General features: G+C 42.6%; 1 protein-coding gene across 2 annotated transcripts in view; it reads left to right on the top strand.

The window, feature by feature from the left end:
- The first annotated feature begins 11,890 nt into the window (after window positions 1-11,890).
- baz1a (bromodomain adjacent to zinc finger domain 1A) overlaps window positions 11,891-22,780 on the top strand; it is a 108,530-nt gene continuing 97,640 nt past the window's right edge. The window contains exons 1-4 of one of the 2 annotated variants that reach the window (XM_033027117.1): window positions 11,891-12,060; window positions 12,494-12,626; window positions 16,261-16,539; window positions 18,850-19,008. In XM_033027117.1, coding sequence (XP_032883008.1) covers window positions 12,514-12,626; window positions 16,261-16,539; window positions 18,850-19,008 — 551 coding nt within the window. In that variant the 5' untranslated portion in view covers window positions 11,891-12,060; window positions 12,494-12,513. Of the gene's footprint in view, window positions 12,061-12,255; window positions 12,351-12,493; window positions 12,627-16,260; window positions 16,540-18,849; window positions 19,009-22,780 lie in introns of those variants that run through there. The other variant, XM_033027118.1, reaches the window with a different exon arrangement.

The raw sequence follows: 22,780 nt of genomic DNA, 5'->3' as shown, positions 1-22,780 counted from the left end.
CGTGGCCGGAGTCGGGCCCAGGTCTGTTGAGTTGCTGCTGGGCCATCCCCGTCCGCGTCCCCTCCCGGGTGTCTTGTTGCTGTCCGGGGTCGGCCGGAGGTGTCAGGCCGGGCTTGCAGCCGGCGCGGACAGAAGGCTAAGTTGCTGCAGCCCTTTGTGTGTATGGCTGGTGCTCGGCTTTCGCTGGTGCCAGGAGGAGTTGGCAGCTGGCGGTCCCCAGTCTGTCGGGGAACGAGGTTGGGCTGGAGTTGGCGCTTCTCTGCGCTGGCTGTGGGCCTGGGGCCGCTGGTGTGGTTGGACCGGGTCTGTCAGTTGGCCTGGCAGTAGTTGAGCTGGGGTTGCCGCTTCTTCTCCGTGATGGTTGTGTTCGACAACACCAGTGGCCCCAGGCCCACAGCCAGCGCGGAGAAGAAGTACCAACTCCAGCCCAACCCCGCTCCCCGACGGGCCGGAGACCGCCAGCGTCGGCAAAAGCCAAGCACCAGCCATACACAAAGGGCTGCAGCAACTCAGCCTCCTCCCTGCGGCAGCTGCAAGCTCGGCCCGACACCTCCGGCTGCCCCCGGACAGGGACGAGATGGGAGAGGACAGAGACGGCCCAGCAGCAACTCAACAGACCCGACCCCGACCAGGGACGAGCATGATCTCGCTCACTCACCAAAGCATAAAGCAATAAAAACAACAAAATAATCTTAGCGTTTAACAAAGGAACAATAAATACCACTAATTCATAGTTTGAAAGCAATATTTTCTTACCCAGAAGAATCAAAACTGGAAAAAACCAGAAGAAATGAAGGTCCACTGCTTTCCAGCAATGTTTATAAAATAGTGACCTTTGACCTGGGCATGAACAGTCGGAAGCAGACGTAATACTGAACTCCGATCGCTTTTACCCTGATCTGTGTCAGCAGTAGGGTTGCCAACTTTCTCACTCCCAAATAAGAGACAAAAGGTCAAAATAAGGGACAAATTCCCGACGGCAATTTGTTGACCGACTCGGCCGATTCACTAAATCTATGTATGGTGATAGTCTTGCTGAGCTGTATACAAAAAAAGTATTTCACTGTACCTTGGTACACATGATAATAAGCCATTGAACCATTTAATTGAACAAGCTCTGATCTTACATTTCTTTGAAGCATCATAAGTAAATTTGCTTCGAAGATAATCCATTCATTTCAAAAATTTCAGTTGTATCATTTAACTATTTTCAGTTGTATCATTTGTTTTAGAAAGTATTCTCGTAAAAATTCTTTCAAATATTTTCAATACTTTGCCTTCTGACGTTTAAATTCATTTGAGAGTATTATCAGCTATCTTTCAAATGCTTGTTAATGGTTATTTCTTCAATAACTAATCTTTCTTCTTTTAGCTTTAATCTCTAACTCAAGATGGTGTAAACTATACCAGTAATAAAATGCACACTTCAGAAGGATTAACAGTTCAACATGTATTTTGAAAAAGTGAGCGACATTCAGTTTGAACTCTCTTAAGTGAAAAGATAAAAATTTAGCTCAGCTATTTGAAGATCAGTTTTATTCTCTCTTGTGCAGAGCACAAAGGGATGGAGTAGCTTTGTGGGTCAGGCAGCTTCTCTGGAGGTCATGGATTAGAGGCATTTCAGGTAGGGACCTTGATGCCTGCCTGATTCCATTAGCAAATTATTAGGATTGGGGAGGGGGTGGGGGAATTAGCCCTCAGAAATTGATACATCTTGGATTTTTAAATAGTCTCTAAAAGAGGCAAATAAAGTTATTAGTTAACATTAGTTAACAGTTAATTATTCGGTCATCATATTTACAATGATTCTACATATGACAAACTCAATTTTCTCTGTGATTCATCTGGAAACTTGTATTATGTTCCTTAGCTTCTCTATTTTCCAAGAATCTCAAAGAGTATTGCTGTATAAAGTATAAACAATTTAAATTCTGTTATCTGTAATATTCCATGATTATTTTACGTCATCAACCATCATATACCAACTTCATTACAGAAACTATTATCCATATTAATATTTCTTTCACAAATACAGGAAACCTTTGATATTTTCAAGAAAGTAATTTTATTTTTTTTCACTGATACTCCATTTTATTGGTAGATCTCAATAATGCTGCTTCAGAACGAGTTGCAGCTGACCCCATGATGTTTGATACAGCTGGCTTTCTTTAACATTGGGATTAAAGGGTACATGCAATTATAATGGTGAAAATCTCCTGCTTTGTTCCATTCAAAAAAATGTCAGTGTTGCCATGTGCTGACTTGTCTTGATAGTTTTCAAAATGATTACTGCTATCATCCTTATATGATATATATTGTATTTTAACAAATAATTATCCACTACACAGGGCGGCACAGTGGTGCAGCGGTCAAGTTCCTGCCTTATAGCGCCGGAGACCCAGGTAGGATCCTGGCTATGGGTGCTGTCTGTATAGTATTTGTACGTAAATTGCCCCTTGAGTGTAGGATGCAAAATTGAGATAACACAGAACTAGTGTATGGGCGATTGGTGGTTCGCACGGACTTGGTGGGCCAAAGGGCCTGTTTTCACATTTATCTATAAAACTAAAACTACAAGATATGTGCCTCCTGATGTACTTCTAATTTAACTGTAATTCCATTTACAAAAAATAAATCGATCACCCTTTTATAAAATTACATATGCATTTAGAAATATTGCATATTCAGAACATATGCGTTGCTCTTTATTTCTGCATGGGTATACGAGGTGGTTCTTGATCTGATACAATATCAGCATATTGCTGCTAGGCTACTTCTCTTTCCACACAATGCAAACATTGGCAATCAAATGGGATGCTTCAGATTCATAAAAATGTGATTACTGAAAAGTATTGTCCTACCGTCTGGAAATGTAGCTTTTAACGTTTGTGTCAAGTGTAATCATACAGTACCATAAATGTAGGATTCATATTTGTGCATTTTACATCATTTTCCAAAGAGTGTCAAGCACATATCAAGCAAAAACCCACCTACAACAAATACTCTGCATGCAGAATTTGGTATGTTTTAATACTGGATTGACTGCTATGTGACACAGAGAAATCTTTCCATGAATTTCAAATACTCTGTTTTGTAAATTAGATTTTTTTTTTAAATATGCCAGGAAATTTGTTCTGCTGTGTTCTACCTGGGGGCTGCGCTTTTCTAAACAAAAGTGTGCATTGTCACAAACAGTATTTTAAAGATAACATTTGAGAAAACATTCTTTTCATTCATCCTGGTTACCGGAATGGGACTGAAGGATTGGAGAACTAATGTAGCACTGTTGTTTACAAAGGGAAGACAGGAATAACTGAGTTGTTACAAGCCAATAAATTTAACTTCAGTGCCTAACAATTAGAAAAAAAATACAGGGTACTTACTTAGAATGACAAGGACAAATAAGGACAATCAGCATGAATTTAAGAAAAAGCATGGCTGATTAATTGAATACCATGAGAAGGCATTAATAAGGAGGGAAGATGAAGGTAAATCATTTGATGTAATCTACACAGATTGCTGCAAGACATTTGACAAAGTTCCCTGAAATATAGTGACAAGAAACTACATGCAGGAATCTTGAGCAAAGCACAAAGTGCTGGAGGAGCTCAGCAGGTCAGGCAGCATCTGGGAAGGGGACAGACAGGTGACTTTTCAGGTTGTGATCCATCTTCAGACTAATGTAATTAAAATTCATGCTGACTGTCCTTATTAACCAGTAACTGAAGTCTAAAGAAGGGTCCTGACCTGAAATGTCACCTGTTCAGTGTTTTCCACTAAAGTGTACTGGTTAACAAAAGAAGACAGGGAAGAGAGACAACATTGATTAAGTGGCAGAAAGCAACAATCCACAGGAATGTTTGTGACAACAGGCACTACCATATAGTTTCACGATTCAATTCTTAGAATCTTGTATTTTATTGCATATATTAAGGATTAATATTTAAATGTAAGGGGCATGATAAAGTATTTTGCAAATGGGATGTATAGTTGGCAGGGAGGAATGCTCTCAATTTCAATCATTTATTCCTTTAAAAGGTCATTAATCTGTCTCCTTCACTGCCAAGAATTCTGAAATATGTCCCTCATTTATCAATATATTCTATCTTCTAATTATTCATCAGATCTTTCATATTGCTTAATTTTATGGAAAACTGATATTTAAAATACACATTCAATTAAATAAGAGGAATAAATAGTATAATTAAAATGTATTATTGAAAAGTCTTTCACTTTGTAAATACTGTTTGGCAAAGTGGTTGGGTATCCAATATTTCACCAAAATTCAGCATGTCAAGTTATTGTAATAATCTTCATATTATGTTTATGTTAATAAACGGCACGGTGGCGTAGCGGTAGAGATGCTGCTTTACAGCTTTTGCAGCGCCGTAGACACCGACTATGGGTACTGTCTGTACGCAGTTTGTACCTTCTCCCCGTGACCGCGTGGGTTTTCTCCAAGATCTTCGGTTTCCACCCACACTCCAAAGACATCCAGGTTTGTTGGTAAATTGGCTTGGTGTATGTGAAAATTGTCCCTAGTAGCTGGATAATGTTAATGTGCAGGGATCGCTGGTTGGTGCGGACTCGATGGGCCGAAGGGTCTGTTCCGGGCTGTATCTCTAAACAAAAAAAACTAATATATAGTGGCAAGGAAATCAGTGTTCTGTTATAATGTAGGAAATCTGATAAAAACTAATGGAAACCATACAAATGCAGTAAAATGCTGAAATCGTGTTATTATTAATGACTCTTGATGATGTGCGACATAGACAGTTGTAGCCCACTTTCAAATGTGGTTTTTGGTTGTGGTTTTTGCAGCTAATATAACCTGGTGCAAGTTCAGGAAACAGATTCGCCTTTTCTCCAGAGATGCTGTCTGACCCGCTGAGTTACTCCAGCTTTTTGCGTCTATCTTCCCCATCTGTAAAGTCCTTTCAGCAAATTAACCACAAACACCTGTCAAGCAGCTTGGGGTTTCGAATATCCATGCAGTTTGCATCCATTTCATATTTCAAATGGAAATGAGGTATATGGTATTTACCCTGAGGAGTGAAAGGAAATTGGTAAAGCATTGTCAGTCATTGAAGTTAAAAAGGGGACAAAGCAGTCACAAGTACTTCATATCAATGGAAAATAATAAACTTGGTTATTGACAAATGACAAATATCTGTATAACAGTAACTTAATGGATCTAGGATGGAAAGGTCATAGATCTACATGGCGACCAAGTTGAATACAAGGCTTGTCCCATTTGCCCGCATTTGGCCCATATCCCTCTAAACCATTCCTACCTCCTCTGATTATAGTCAATAATCCAAACTTCAAGTCCTTCAGAAGAATATGAGAGAAGATGATTCTGTGTCATATTGAACCACAGAATTCACATCCCCGACTGGTCTTGAATGAGGGTCTCGACCGGAAACGTCACCCATTCCTTCTCTCCAGAGACGCTGCCTGTCCCGCTGAGTTACTCAAACATTTTGTGTCTACCTTTGGACTTGAACATTCATTTCATTTACTCGGGTCAAGAGAGTCAAGAGTCAAGAAGTTCACAAGTGTTTAGAGCAAGGTTGTTCTGGCACCATTCCGGCAATCAATCTCCCTCCTACTATTACAAACATTAAGTGTAAGCTCAGAATACAAACATGAGCATAAACAAGGAGCACCTGCCACATTGTGGCAGGAAAGGTTGTAAAGTGTGTTGGAGTAATGACACAGCCTTTGTTGATGTCAACCCATAGTAAGACTACGTCTACTGTTGATTAATTTGTTACAATTACATCTTGCATGCCAGCGTGTCACAGACATAAGATGAAGACAAATTTGTGTGGACATCCAAATTTGAGAGGAATGCTCCACAGTTGAATGATGGATCAGGCCTTCTGTCTATTGGATACAAAGGCCTTGATGAGGTCAAAAATTATCATGTATCCTAGTTAGTGCTGCTTCATCATGAAGCTGGCCGTGGTGAAGATCATGAAGTCTTGTGCCTGTAAATAGATAAAATCGACAATGCAGTTCAGGGAGCGGTGGAGGATGATTACTATGACTTTGTCTAGTAATCTGCAGGGACCGCCTCGTGATTAATTAAGTCCTATTTGTCTCTTTTCATGAAGAAGATTGTGATTACTGCATCTCTGACGACCCCTGACATGTTCTCCTCGTCTCAGGAAATTTTGAACCAAAGTTCTTGTCTGCCAAGTAGCAGGAAAACTGTGCATGGAAAAGTCTTTGTTGTTTTGCAGTTGGCATCTGTTTTTTTAAGCTCATGTGTGGTGAGGCAGGGCAGATAGTTTTTGAACAAATATTTTCCTTTCAATGCAATGACAATGTGTCGATGCAGCCAACTCACATTTCACAATTAGTCATTTCTCATACTTCCCAAAAGCTACACACTACTGATCTGCCTTTCACAAAATCATATACAAACCACATATCAAGAGGTCATTTCAGCTCATCAGTTCATAATGATAGCTACTTTTGTTGTATTTTCTTGAACTATCGAACAAATTCTGAAAATCTCTTCTATTCTCAGTACCAATCACTAATTCTAGAAATGTATTCTGCAGACTTGCAAAATTGTATAAGATCATGTTATGCTGTTTTCTGATGGTCTGATATATATTCATTTTAACTCTTATCAGTTAAGTAAGAGGACGACCCCCAATATTCAACAAGGCCTATTGTGAATAATTTTGTACGCCAAAATCAGTAATTTGTGCTTAATCAAGAATGTATTTTGAACTGAATGGAGGGTTGTAATGACTATTCCCCTAATTGTGGAGGATATTTGGTAGAAGGGATGGGCCTATAGCAACCACAATAGCAGAGCAGGTGGGATATCTGGCCGGAAGTGACAGTAGAAGACCTTACATGTTTTTATATTCCTGTGAAACTAATGCAAAATTATCAGGATCAGAACCACTGTAGTAGTATCAAACAGATAAGGGACATCAAAAACATTGGAGCAGTAGCGCAAATGGGAATTGTTGTACATAGAGGAAATGGGGCAGCACGAGGTTAAAAAAAGACGGGATGTAAGATATCAAAGAGCTAGAGCAGGACGTAACAAATAAGAGTCAAAACAGTCAGCTGGGAGAGCTGAGGAAAGTGCCATTTTTTCTTACCAATAGAAGGGAACAGGGGGACTGGAAAGTGAATAGGAACATATTGTAAAAACCTTGTCTGCTACAAATTTGGGGAAAAGCAAGAAGTGCTGAAGGAACTCAAAGTGGTCAGGTAGTATCTGTGGAGGGAATGGTCAATATTTTGGATTGGGACCCTTCTACATACATTTAGGGAAGGAGCTTTTACTTAGGGTCTTTATAGTAAAATAATAAAGACTTTGGCAAAGAATTACGAAATTCCTACAATGTGATTGAAACAACTTCCTATTTTTAAAGCAGAATGTATTAAAAATAAAACAAAAAGACACAATTCTCTGAAGGACATTCTCGCAAATGGAAGGTTATGTTTTTCAAATTGAAAACACAATTAACATTTAAGAGCAGGCTGGTTTGGAGCAGACTACTGTTGTGACAGACCTGTTACAAGTCAATAATGACATTAGCATTTGAAAACCGACTAAATATCAAACAACTAACCAGGTATATAACTGCACATGTGAGTTAAATTTAGACAGAGTTATATTCCAAGAAAACAGAACCCCGAGTTTACCGAGAATGTGCAGACTGCCCATTTGCACTCATCCAATTTTATTCTCTCAGCCTTTCCAACAATACGTAATGGGTAGCGTTGTTACAATCCCTGCCATCAGTAGCGCTCCAGATCTGCCGACTGCTGTGCGCGGGACTCGAGAGACTGTAAGGGGGTGGGGGTTGAGTAAACTGCAGGTTTTTCATTGCTGTCAGGGAGGGATTTCCTCTTACACCAAGCTTATAGAAACATAGAAAATAGGTGCAGGAGGAGGCCATTCGGCCCTTTGCGCCAGCACCGCCATTCATTGTGATCATGGCTGATCGTCCCCAATCAATAACCCGTGCCTGCCTTCTCCCCATATCCATTGATTCCACTAGCCCCTAGAGCTCTATCTAACTCTCTCTTAAATCCACCCAGCGACTTGGCCTCCACTGCCCTCTGTGACAGGGAATTCCCCTTTATTCTAAGACTGTGGCCCTGGTTCTGGACTCGCCCAACATTGGGAATATTTTTCCTGCATCTAGCTTGTCCAGTCCTTTTATAATTTTATGATGTGAAGGGAATCCCGTTCTGTCATCTGTTCGTGTTTTTTTTTCAACACGTTGCTGCTCTATTGAATGGCTGGATTTGAAAGTCGGGGCTCAAATTCAAGACCTTCAAAATCACGGATCACAAGTTCACGCTAAAACAAAAGGTATGTAGGACGTTTACTTAACATCTTATCTAGTATTAGGTTTAATTTAATTTTAATCTGATGATGCAAAAGTTAATTAGGCCTCGATATCGGCAACATGATCATTATCCGTATTGTGTAATTGTTAATCCATGATAACTATTTTCATGCTAAATATCTGACTAAAAACTTCCACAGTACATACGGATCGGATTGTTGCCGCCATGTTGAACATGGCGGCAGCCATGACCGATCTGTATGTATGTCTATGTAAAACGGCCCTTGTCCTCGATCACAGCTTTTGAGTTAAGTCAATACAAAACAATAGGGAACAAGATGCTAATTTCCTAGTATGAAAATTACCATAACTTTTCTAATACTGAAGATATATGTGAATTAGGTAAATATTAAAGGTTTTTTTATGCTTTATCTGATGGGATAAATTACAGGCTTGATTTTTTAAATATCAACATTTTGTAACATTCCTACATTGGGGTGATGGAGTCAGGTAATATCACAATATTAACGTATCTCGACCAGCACTCGAATTGCCAAGCCATTAAGGCTACGGTCCAAGTGTTGCAAACTGAGATTAGTACGGATGAATACATGATATTCGACATGGACACGGTGAGCTGAAGAACCCGTTTCACCTGTTGCATTACTACAGCCTCCTACTCACCTATACAGTAGGGACAATTTAGTAAACAGTTAACCCTCACGTCTTTGGGATGTGATAGGAAACCAAGTACCCTGGGGGCAAACATAGGTAGAGAGAATGTATAAACATAATACCTGCAGTTAGTATTGAACCTGGGTCCCTGGTGTTGTGAGCCAGCAGCTCCACTAGCACCTTGAAAATGTATGAAAGGCAGTGACCAGATAACATATACAACAAACTGGGATGAGATAATGGTAGACAAAAATGCTGGAGAAACTCAGCGGGTGAGGCAGCATCTATGGAGTGAAGGAAATAGGCAACGTTTCGGGTCGAGACCCTTCTTCAGACTGATGGGGGGGGCGCGGGAAGGAGAAAGGAAGAGGCGGAGACTGGGCTGAGGGAGAGCTGAGAAGGGGAGGAGAAAGCAGGGACCACTTGAAATTGGAGAAGTCAATGTTCATACTGCTGGGGATTAAACTGCCCAAGTGAAATATGAGGTGCTGCTCCTCCAATTTACGGTGGTCCTCACTCTGGCCATGGAGGAGGCCCAGGACAGAAAGGTCAGATTTGGAATGGGAGGGGCAGTTGAAGTGCTGAGCCACCGGGAGATTAGGTAGGTTAATGGGAACAGAGCGGAGGTGTTGGGCGAAGCGATCGCCAAGCCTACGCTTGGTCTCACCAATGTAGAGCAGCTGACACCTAGAGCAGCGGATGCAATAGATGAGGTTGGAGGAGGTGCAGGTGAACTTCTGCCGCACCTGGAAAGACTGCTTGGGTCCTTGCATGGAGTCAAGGGGGGAGGTAAAGCGACAAGTGTAGCATTTCCTGCGGTTGCAAGGGAAAGTGCCAGGAGAGGGGGTGGTTTGGGTGGGAAGGGACGAATTGACCAGGAAGTTATGGAGGGAGCGGTCTCTGCGGAAAACAGACAGGGGAGGAGATGGGAAAAAGTGGCCAGTGGTGGGATCCCGTTGGAGGTGGCGAAAATGTCGGAAGGATTATTTGTTGTATGTGACGGCTGGTAGGGTGGAAGGTGAAGACAAGGGGGACTCTGCCATTGTTACAAGTGGGGGGATGGGGAGTGAGAGCAGAGTTACGGGATATGGAAGAGACCCTGGTGAGAGCCTCATCGATAGTAGAAGAGGGGAATCCCCATTCCCTATTCACTCCGATGCCCTGATGTGGAACACCTCATCCTGGGTGCAGATGCGGCGTAGACGGAGGAATTGGGAGTAGGGGATGGAGTCCTTACAGGAAGCAGGGTGGGAAGAAATGTAGTCCAGATAGCCATGGAAGTCAGTGGGTTTATAGTGGATGTCGGCCAGTAGTCTATCACCTGCGATGGAGATAGTGAGGTCAAGAAATAGTAGGGAAATGTCGGAAATGGTCCAGGTGTATTTGAGTGCTGGGTGGAAGTCAGTGGTGAAATGGATGAAGTTAGTGAGTTGTGTGTGGATGCAGGAGGTAGCACCAATGCAGTCGTCGATGTAGCGGAGGTAGAGTTTGGGGATAGGGCCCTGGTACGCCTCGAACAAAGATTGTGCGATGTACCCTACAAAGAGGCAGGCATAGCTAGGGCCCATGCGCGTGCCCACAGCTACGCCTTGTATTTGGAGGAAGTGGGAGATAATGAGCAGATTGATACTCTAATGGTGTTAGACACAAGGAACTGCTGATGTTGGTTTACAAAAAAAAAACTCAATGGGTCAGGCAGCAGTGTAATGTTTCGGGTCAAGACCAGTCTGAAGAAGGGTACCAATGTGAAACGTCACTTGTCCATATGATACGATAGAACTTTATTTATCCCAGGAGGGAAGTTAATTTAATCCATGTTCTCCAGAGATGCTGCCGGACTCACTGAGTTACTCCAGCACATTCCGTCCTGGGCCTCGTCCACTGTTAGTGTGAGGCCCAATACAAATTGGAGGAATAGCACCTCATTTTTAGCTTGAGCAGTTTACAACCCAGCAGTATAAATATTGATTTATCTAAAGTCAGGTAACCCTTGCTTTCCCTCTCTCTGTCCCTCCGCCATACTAGTTCTCCGACTAGTATCACTGTCCTCCTGATTAATATTACTATTTGTATGCCTCGTTGTCAACTTCCCCTCAGCCAAAAATGAACTATTCTACATTTCCTTGATCAACATCTGCTTTGATCTGTCCTTTTCACACCTTAAATTCATTTTGCACCCTTCCATATCTTCAGGTTCCCTCTCCCCTGACTATCAGTCTGAAGAAGGGTCTCGACCCGAAACGTCACCCATTCACTGGTGTCGATTGGGTGCGAAATATCGAGTCAACGCTTCTCACCTTTGAATGATACAACGGGAGATTTGACATTAACCTTGGTTTCACGTGAAGACCAGGCATCTGTTGCCAACGAATTGGAACGGTAAACTTCTGACTCTGGCCACCATGGAACAGCTTGAACTTCTTCAAACAGAATGACTTCCATTGTGAGTAGAATAGACACTAACGTTAAGCCGTACTGCTTATCGTTATAAATTATTGATCTTCTATTTGTGTTTCCACTGTAGAGACGCGGTGAGAAAATCATCTTTGCGAAGTCATCGCTAATTCTCCCCTCGGACTGCAGTTAAATGGAAAGAAAGTTTGGGGTAAAGAGTCGGTGGACATCTAATCGGATTTGGCACAGTTGGAAAAAAAATGACACCAGGCGGTAGCGATACAAATTGCACATCGATGCCAAGGGGTAGAGAGACTCGGAGCTGCACTCGGCCGACGCCGCGCGTTCGGGACCAGATGAGCCCAGATCCAGGTCACGCGCCGACGTCACGGTGGGTGAGCTCGCGCTCGCCCCCGCTTCTTCCTGTGTTGAGTTAAACGACTCGGGGTCGACCAATGAGAGGAGAGGTGTTGGCGTGCGAGTTCTGCCCCCTTATGACGTGTGCGCGCGCGCGGCCGGGTGTGCGGCGGGGGGGGGGGGGGGAGGAGGAGAGAGAGAGATATCGAGCGAGTGGAGGAAGCGGCGGCATCGGCATCAGCAGCTGGAGTTCAACGGACGAGGGAGAAGGAAGCGCTTTCTTGTTTTTGTCACGGAGCCGGTAAGACAGTCACTGGCGATGCGGACAGAGATGACCAGCGGACAGGTCCATCCCTTTACCCCGCGGCAATTGAAACTTAGCCGGCGAGTAACGTACGCCGCCCGCCAGCCAGCCAGGTGTTGGGGGACTCAGTTGGCGCGACTTGTTCCGCGTTTGGGACGGGCGGGCGGGCGTGTGGCCACCGAGCGGTGGCTGCCGCGCACATTGCCGGCCTGTGGCGGGCGGCAACGGTTATCACCGCTCTCCCCACTTCCCCTACCCGCTGTTGATCGCCCGGCGACGGGCGACGAGTAAGTTTGCTGGGGAAGTTTTTTCCCCCCTGAGCGGATGACCGGTGCTCTGAGCGCCGGTTGTGTGTTGTATCTATTTTCTATCACTCTCGCACACATCGCGTCGTTATCTTAAAACGTATATTCTCCCTCCTATCTGACAGTACACCCGTCCGACGAGGGGATGCCGCTCCTCCACCGTAAGCCATTCGTCAGACGAAAGCCGCCGGCCGACCTGAAGCCTGACGAAGAAGTTTTCTATTGCAGGACCACCGGCGAAATCTTCCGGAGCTACGAGTGAGTCGCCCGGTGGCTGAACCAAAGATGCTGGGAATGATCATCAGTAGGAGATGGGTTGGGGAGCGACGGGGAGGGGGGTGTTACAGGCACAGCCCTCCAGACGGGCGCACTAAGTGCTAGCCCTTCAGACGGGCGCACTTATCATTTTTGTTTAAAATCGCCAAATTATGATTCGAAACCAACGTTAACGGCACGGGATTTGGTGAGCGCATTTCTTCCATCGTCCCCTTCCTCCTTCCCCACTCCCCAAGCCTCTCCAAAACCCGTGGCGGCTTGTCAAGTGCTAATAAACTCGTGTCGATTGTGAGTAGGCCTTGTGCCGGCGGATCATGTAAATGTATTATACCGTGATGGCTGAGTTAAAAAAAAATCATATATCCACTCCCCGGTCTTTCTCAACGGATTTGCGCCAATTCGAACGTGGTTTAGTTCTCTTTTATTCTCGGGTTTAGATGTGCCAAGTTAGGGCTTTATTATTTTTAATCGTTTATTCCGGAGGGACGATTTTAGTTTCTGGGCGACATGTGGAGAGCGTGGGTTGTTTAGCTGGCTTATCCGAATTGTCTCTTTTGTATCAGTACTCGATAATGGGCCTATTTTGGAGAACCGAAGGCTTCTCCTCTGTTCGGATCAGTGCTAGAAGTTATTTTCGCAGTATCGTTTTATGATGTCTCTTTTTAAACCGTGGCCTCTTTGACTCAAGTGTTGGATTCTGTTATTTCTGAGATATTCAAAAGATTAAAGGCGTTGTGATCATCAAGTAGTGGCTAAAAGGATGACTTATTTCAAAAGTATGGGGATAACTGCACAGTCGTGTGGTCACTAATAAATTATTTGATTTCGTAACCACCCAGTTTGTGTAGAAATTTTTTTTTTAGTTAAGCAATTTTGATGTTTTAAACGAAATTGGATCCGGTTTGAAATTGGGTGGCGCAGTGAGTGGCTCCTTATGCTTGTTCCGCGAATCACTAAAATGTTGACCCTCCGCATCATTTTCCTGCCCAATCCAAATATCCTTTGATTCATATAATATTTTAAAAATAATAATAATCTCGGTATTTAAATACTTTGTACCAAGTTTTCATGGGTCTCACAAGTAGAGAATGCCAAAAATTCAATACCTTTCTTGTCTGTTCTGAATATTTATCTCTTGTTGTATGTTATCTATGGTTCTGGACCACCCCAGCCAGGAGAAACGACAACTTCCTTTCCAAGTGAAGAATTGCCTTTCATTCCTCTAACCTCAGTGCTTACACAAGAAATCTGCCATCTCAAGAATCAATCTGGTGATCCATAGTTGCCCTTTCTCTGTATCAAATAAACTTGCCCGTGGATGTATAGACCAGACCTGCAGAGTTTCAGATATCTTTTGAGGGATGTTCATAAAAGGACTAAGAGTCTTCTGTTTTTGTACTCAAACCTCTTGCAATGTGCCATTTGCCTTAATTACTTGCTGTGCCTGTATGTTAAACCAGTATGATTCCTATAGAGATGCCCAGATCCACCAGAAGGCTTTTATTCTCACACTTATAAAATATCCTGGTGTTAATTTCTTTCTACTAAAGTGGATGGCATCTAAATTTTCAGCATTATATTTTATGTCACTTCCTTGCCTATGAAATAAGATCCTCTTAAAGCATCTTGCTTGCAGACTGTACATCTAGTTGACGTTTATCTTAGTCATAGTGTGATAATGTGGAAACGGGCCCTTCGGCCCACACCGCCAACAATGTCCCAGCTACACTAGTCCCACTTGCCTGCGCTTGGTCCATATCCCTCCAAACCTGTCCTATCCATGTACCTGTCTAACTGTTTCTTAAACGATGGGATAGTCCCAGCTTCAACTACCTCCTCTGGCAGCTTGTTCCATACACCCACCACCCTTTGTGTGAAAACGTTACCACTTGGATTCCTATTAAATCTTTTCCCCTTCACCTTGAACCTGTGTCCTCTGGTCCTCTATTCCCCTACTCTGAGCAAATGAGTTTGTGCATCCACCCGATCTATTCCTCTCATGATTTTGTATACCTCTATAAGATCTCCCCTCATCCTCCTGCGCCCCATGGAATAGAAACCCAGCCTACAACCTCTCCCTATAGCTCACACCCTCTAGTCCTGGCAACATCTTGTAAATCTTTTCTGAACCCTTTCAAGCTTGACAATATCTTTCCTATAACATGGTGCCCAGAACTGAACACAATATTCTAAATGTGGTCTCACAAATGTCTTATACAACTGCAACATGACCTCCCAACTTCTATACTCAATACTCTGACTAATGAAGGCTGAAGTGCCAAAAGCCTTTTTGAACACCTCGTCTACCTGCGACTCGACCTTGAAGGAACCATGCACCTGCACTCCTAGATCCCACTGCTCTACAAGGCCTACCATTTACCATCTTCTGCATACCTTGCACTACATTCCGAATAGTGGCCAGCACACATTCCAGAGGCACCCTATTGCGCCCAACAGCATCCCACCCTGGAAGTAGTGCATTTATTCCTACTTGGATGACCATGGTGATAAACTGCAAATTATAGCGGTAAGGCAGAGCTGGAAAGACTATCACATTTTAACTGCCTGAAGAGGGGTTTCAGCCCGAAACGTTGCCTATTTCCTTCGCTCCATAGATGCTGCTGCACCCACTGAGTTTCTCCAGCATTTTTGTGCACCATCACATTTGAACTTGTCATTGTATGGCAGATGAGGTTATGGGTTGAGAGAAGGTGGGATATTATAAAACAAATGTGTCCATTAACCAATCATCTGTCCATGCCAGTATATGACCTCCAAATCGATGTGCTCTAAGTTTGTCAATAACCTCTTGTGCAGTGCTGCTACTCTTTTCCTGGCAGTCTGAACACCATATTAACTGGTTCACCCTCAACTACTCTGTTAATTCCAATCTCAAAGTAAAAGGGCCAACGGATTTCCCTTTATGAAGCTGATGTTGACTCTACCGTTTCAATTTTTATTTTCTAAGTAGCCTGTTACTACTTTTTGACTTAAGATTCCAACAATTTTTCTCCTATTGATGTCATGTTAACTTGTCAACAATTCTCAATATTTGCCTCATCAGTCAAAATCATTCTCAAGTCAGTCGACTTTTGGTAGATGACAACTAGTGAATCCACTTTCACCATAGCCATTCCTTTAAATACCAGGAAATGTCTTCATGACCTGGGTTTTGGCAAAAAGCAAAGTGCTGGTGGAACTCGGCAGACCAAGCAGTAAGTGTAGAGGGAATGGACAAGCTGTGGAAGAGCAAACCAGAGCATTCCACATGGAATGATCCTTTAGGATGCTGACAGGGTCTGGTGGCATCAAAGTTGTAATTTTCATTTGTTATATGAGCAGGATTAGGCCGTTTGGCCTATCAAGTCTACTCTGCCATTCAATCATGACTAATCTAACTTGTCTTCTCAACCCCATTCTCCTGTCTTCTCTCTATCACCCTTGACACCTCTTCAACTCAAGAATCTGTCAATCTGTGCCTCGAGGGATGAGGCAAATCATCCCTTGGTTTGAGAGATTGTTAGGTTGAGATGGGGTGGTGGGAAGAAAAGGTAAGCAAAATTGAATATATTCATTTTCTACCTACATACGATTTAATTATTTTCTCTTTTCGCAGTGACTTTTTCGAAAGAACCATACTTTGCAACAGTCTAGTCTGGAGCTGTGCTATTACAGGAAAGCCAGGGCTGACTTACCAGGAAGCAGTTGAGTCGGAGGCCAAGGCCAGACAGAATCTTCAGAATTTCCCGGAGCCACTGGTGGTGCCCATCCTTTACTTAACATCACTTAGTTACTGTTCACGACTCCATGAACTATGTGATGATCTGTACATGTATACTCAGGATCGATATTTTGCTGGAGAGATAGTGGAAGTAACCAGTCTTAATAGTCTCAGGTATTGACTTAAGTTAAAATGTAGACATGTTAGAAGGGGATTTTTTTTTGTTCCACCCCATAAAACCGGTGCCCTTTATTTATTTATTTATTTATTTGTTTATGCTTTCACATTCTCCATAATGCAGGTTTTTTTCGTGTAAATGTGCAGGTCATAAATCCAAAGTGCTATATCACAAGTTCATTTACGTTTCCTATTTTGTATGCCCAGTTTTCAATGTGTTACTTCCCATGTTATGATCCCGTGGAGGGTACTTGTCATCAACGCATTGATCAATTGAATAATGGAGACAAGGAACTGCAGATTCTGGAATCATGAATAAAATGCAAATTGCTGAAGGAACTCAAAGTTGGGCAGCATTTGTGGAGAGAATAAGTGGGAGGCATTTTGTGTCGGCATCATTCTGATGACAGGTCCACACCAAAAATGTTGCTCATCCATTGTTAAAAGTTGCTCCCTAACCTGAATTAATTCCAAAACTTTGGAGTTTGATCATTGAATAATAATTTCATTTAATTGTGACAACATTAAATTCCTCTCTCTATCCAATGCACACTCATTCCTCCCACTATTTCTCTTCATCCCACCACCCACATCCACCGTGTCACTTTCCACATATCTCCCCCTCTGACTATAACTTTCACTCCTATTATCTTATGTCTCCTTTTCATATAAAGCTTTTGTCTACCCATCTGCTACCCCTCCTCCCATCTGCTACCCCTCCTCCCCGACTTGTGTAGGGAGGAACTACAGGTGCTGTTGTACACAGAAAATAGATACAAAATGCTGGAGTAACTCAGTGGGACAAGCAGCTTCTCTGGAGTGAAGGAATGGGTGATGTTTCAGGTCTTTGAAAAGGGGTCTCGACTCAAAACATCACTCCATCTCTCCAGAGATGCTGCCTGAACTGCTGCTACTCCAGCATTTTGTTGTCCACCTATCACTTGCCAGGCTTTGTCCCGCCTCTACTTTTCCAGCTTCCAGCTCCCTCCTACTACAATCAGTCTGATGAAGGGAGGCAAACCAAAACATCACCTATTAATGTCCTCCACAGGTAACTGAGTTACTCCAGCACTTTGTTTTACTTATTCAAAAAATGGTTTATGTCTTGCCTTACATTTAACTTACCACGAAGAACACTAAATCAAAGCAGTCAGCTTCATGTCACATTGCAAGGACCAAATGTCTCACACAAGTTAGTTGCTGCATTGAAATTATATTATTTGAGTAAATTATCACTGTAAAAGCCTTGAGACTAATATGTTATTTTTCTATTTTCAATTGGAAGTATTCACTTTTTTATATACAGTTCATCCCAGAAATAAAATAGCTTCTGGAGTTAATATAATATGGTTTCACAGATGTCCTCAGATATTTGGATTTTTTTCCTTCTTTTTCAAGGGAGGAAGCAATGGTCCTTTGATGTTCAGTTTACAATAGAAGTATATCAATAAAATGGAAGATGAAAAATGTGCACTGAAATCATGACATAAATACAGATGTTGAAATTAGTTATTATATTCTCCATAGTAAATTACAACAATTTTCAGGTTTCAGTGCTTTTTTATAAACCCATTCCAATGGAAGTTAAAGATTTGGGAGTTGGGAAAGTATTTGACCACATATATACAATAATTTCATATTGTGATGACAATTATATGATGGAAGATACAAGGAGCACCTGCATTTTGATGTTGAGATTGTAGTATTTTTTTTGAAATTTTGTTTTTTGAGCACTTGTATACACGTAACTTACGAACATCATAAAGCCCCTGTCCCACGATGCGAGTTTACCCAAGAACTCTCCCGAGTTTAAAAAAAATCAAACTTGTGTTACTTCATCACGAGTATTTTTTTTACTCTTGGCCATTTTTCAGTGTTGAAAAAAACTTCACGAGTTACCGCATTTCCCGTGTACCTGCCGTTAGCATTACGAGCCGCTACGAGACATCCACGAGCTCCGACGTACCCGCTACGTACATTCTACGTACTTACCACGAGTTTGATTTTTTTTTAAACTCGGGAGAGCTCTTGGGTAAACTCGCATCATGGGACGGGCTTAATTCTACTTGCAGAATGCAGTTGTTTGAATGTCAAAAAAAAAACTGATGTTTTCTTGCTTTAATTAAAATCGGGCAAGGACATTTTCTTTAAAAGAACCAAATGCCACTTAATATAACAGCATTTTTGGATTCAAAAACACGTGGAGTGCAAAATGTTTTGAAAGGATTCAAAACAAACTAACCCCTTGTAAAATTAGCTTTCATCAGCAGTTTCTATTTTACACTTGGACTAATTTTGTTTTGATAGGCAAACGTGTAAGGTTTTGGAAGTTCTGACTCCACCAATACTAAATGGGACTGCTAATGGACACATAAGCAACAGAGCTGAAGATGTAGTGATTGTCATCAGTGATGAAAGTGACAATGAGGAACGATCCAAAAGTTGTCCAGTTTCTGTGCCAATTGGGTAAATATTTACATTACACGTTGGTGAACCATGTATTTTTAAGCTATTTTGTTAGCACTGCTAGGTCATGGTTAAGATACTTGACAAGCATCATAAAGTGAAAGATGATTAGAACAATTATTGACCTAGCTCCTTGTGTGGAAAAGAGACAGCACAATAGTTTGGATATAGGGTGATTTCACGAAAGGTCACTGGGTCATAGGTCTTCACGCACGGAGCCGCAAAATCCAACTGCGGTACAAACGTCACTTCCAGTACATGTTATTAATGCTAGAAACGCGTACTTTCAAACCTGTTAAAAAACGCGAAAACGGTTAGTTTTTGCGCTATAAATAACTGCCAGTCGGGGTGACCATGAGAAACAGCTATCCTCCTTTAGAGTTCGAAAGATTAAGAAAAATTAAGGTAAAGAGAAGAGAGAGCTGAAAGGAAAATAACAGCGGAAGTTGTTGGCCGTGCAGATATAAAGATAGAAAATATCGGGAATTATCGCGTTTGCTCGCTGCATTTCATCAAAACTAAGGCATTATTGATGTTTTGATGAAATGCAGAGCAAATGCGATAATTCCCGATATTTTCTATCTTTATATCTGCACGGCCAACAACTTCCGCTGTTATTTTCCCTTCAGCTCTCTTCTCTTTACGTTCATTTTTCTTAATCTTTGGAACTCTAAAGTAGGATAGCTGTGTCTCACGGTCACCCCGACTGGCACAGTTATTTATAGCGCAAAAACTAACCTCTTTCGCGGTTTTTAACAGGTTTGAAAGTACGCGTTTCTAGCATTAATAACATGTACTGGAAGTGACGTTTGTACCCCAGTTGGATTTTGCGGCTCCATGCGTCAAGACCTATGACCCAGTGACCTTTCGTGAAATCACCCTATACACCAAATGCTGGAGTAACTGAGTGGGCAGCCAACATCCCTGGAGAATGCTGATAAAGGTTTGGGTTGGAACCCTTTTCAAGGTGGGAGAGAGATGGGGCAGGGCAGAGCATGAACATAGGCAAGGGGATTATGTGAAAGGCAGATTGTTGGATAAAGGTCAGAGAGAAAGTGACAGGTGTGAGCCAGGGAGGATAAAGAGTTGCGAATTGTTAAACTCAAAGATAGAAAAGTTGCAAATGTAACCATTTTAAATTGTACAAGTGGAGGGGTAGGGAGGAAACCCTTTGCAGAGTCTGCCTGGTTTCAGTGGATGGGAGGTTAGGGAGGGGGAGGGGATGGAGGGAAAGAAAATTGTGAGTTTTGGGGGGAGAAAAGGGGTATGTGTGTTACTTAAAATTGGGAAATTCAATATTCGTACCGTTGGCTTGTATGAGTTGCTGTTCCTCCCGTTTTCGTGTGGTCTCAGTAGAGGAGGCCCTGGACCGAAAGATCAGTATGGAATTCAAAATAGCATGTCTTTGAGTATTTGTACCAACAATGCTAGTCAATTAAAATTTCCGTTTTCAATGTCTTATAAATGCAAATGTGTAATGTTCTAATACATTGAGCTCAAGAAATCCATGTTGGTGCTTACTTTGTACAGTCTTAATTCCATTCTCGTTGATTGTTCTGAAAATACTAAACATTCTAAATCTCCATGAAAAGAGGATGTTTTGTTGGGAAATTGATACAAAACATAGTGTTCCTCTGAATTTAGAAATAGCAGAACTAGCTCAAAAACTGAAAGATCCCCTTTCCTCAATTTGACAACAATTTTCAAAGTTAAAATTCATCTGCAGACTGATTTCCAATCAACTTTTTGTGGGCAAAATCATGATGCATTAACAGAATCTCAAAATTGTAGCAGATTATACAAAATCAGTCAAGATGGCAATTTGCCTGATGTAATTTCTACAAATGAAATAACGATAGCATAAATGCTGCTGTTGCACAGCTTCATTGACCTGGGTTTGATCCTAACTGAATGTGCTGTCTTTGTGGAGTTTGCATGTTCTTGTCAATACGTGTATTCTTCCAGATGCTCTCATTTCCTCCCAAATTCCAAAGTTGTATTGGTTGGTAGGTTAATTACCCATTATGTTCATGTGTGGCAGTAGAACTGAGGGGAGATTTGTGAGAATAGTTTGTAGGGAATTAAATGGGAGGAATGGGACTGATGGGAATGTTGTGACAGCTGGCACAATGGGATGAAATGTCTACAATGTCGTAAGAAGACATGAAACAGCAGTAAGGAAACAATTATTTGTACAAATTTTATATTTTACTATGAATAAGGAAAAGTATATTAATCTGCAGTATTTCCTGTGTGTCAGGGAATTATAAGTAAGTAAGTTAGTTAGTTTATTGGCCAAGTATTCACATACAAGGAATTTGCCTTGGTAAAATTATACAATTTTAATTGGAAACATGGTTTCTTCTGTGTTGAAATATGTTAGTGGGCATCCTGTTGTGGGGTGTTGATGGAAAATAACAGTTTCTCTTTGGATGCTTTGTGGCACTTATCAAGGATCAAGTGCTGTAAAATCAATTACAATGAAATACTCTCTGGTTTGTCCTGTTCACTGGTATAACCATAAGGTTTGGATAGAATTTGAGTTTGGATAACCTTTTCAGATTTCTTTTTGAAATCCGCACTCAAATCCAGAAAAGCTAGTTTTAATAATGGTGGAACTTTTGCTGCTGTGTAAATATCATGCCTTAAGTTTAGCTCAAGATTCAAGGTTTGTTCATTGTCACGTACCAATTAAGGAACAGTGAAATTCAGATTACCATACAGTCATACCAATAAAGAGCAACAAGGCACCCAAATTTTTAACATGGAACATCCACCACAGCGACTCCCACTTTCCTCACTATGATGGAAGGCAAAATTTCAATCTTCTTCCCTTTGTTCTCCCGCGGTCGGGGCAGTCGAACCTTCCTTTGTCGGGACGATCAAGCTCCCGCATCGGGGGGAATCTCAGCTGCCCGCGCGGGCGATCGGACTCCCAAGTCAGGGCTGGTCGAACCTCCTGCGGCTTGGAGCTTCCCAATGTTGGTCGGTGGGGGCGCTGCGAGACGGCTGCCCTGCCAGCAGCGTGTTCGTTTTTTCTACTTTTTTTGGTTTTTAGTGTGTCCAAATGTTTGTTTTAGTGTCTCTCAGTGTGTCTTCAGATTCAATCTTTATTGTCATTGTGCAGGGTACAGTACAGAGACAACGAAATGTAGTTAGCATCTCCCCAGCAGAGCGAACATAGAATAATGAGCAATAAATATATATACGTACATACAGTAGTCTTGTGTGAGGGGGGGGCTGCTTGCGGTCGCCTCCTCCACGGAGAGGTGACTTTTTCCATGTCGCCTCCCTCGCGGCCTTACACCATGGATCGGAGTGGCCTTTCCCGGAGTTGGCGCTGGAGTTTCAGCAGCGGGCGCAGCGTGGACTTTTCATCGCGGAGCAAGCGAGGCCTTGCTGGGGGTCGCCAGAAGGGAGTGCTCCGATCGTTGGCCCGTGGACTGTTACATCCTGAAGCCGCGGTCTGCGGAGCTTCTAGCCGCGGGCACGGCGTCCGGAGCCTGGGATCCCTCGTCGGGGATCCCCGGAGAAGAGGTCCAACCGCCTGCCCACGGCCTATAACATCCTGAAGCCGCGGTCTGATGAGCTTCTAGCCGAGGGCGGGGCTTGGACTTACCATCCAGAGCGGGATCCCTTGTCGCGATAGCCAGAGAAGAGCTACTGCGGTCTACAACATCCTGAAGCCGCGGTCTCCGGTAAGAAAGTGCCGATTCGGGACCTCCAGGCCGCGGATTGTGTTCGACCGTCCCGACGAGAGGACCTGTACATT

Source organism: Amblyraja radiata, chromosome 9 (assembly GCF_010909765.2).
Source record: "Amblyraja radiata isolate CabotCenter1 chromosome 9, sAmbRad1.1.pri, whole genome shotgun sequence".
In the NCBI taxonomy this organism is placed as follows: Eukaryota; Metazoa; Chordata; class Chondrichthyes; order Rajiformes; family Rajidae; genus Amblyraja; species Amblyraja radiata.
The sequence above is the reverse complement of the archived record's forward strand: the minus strand, read 5'-3'. Positions and strand labels throughout refer to the sequence as shown.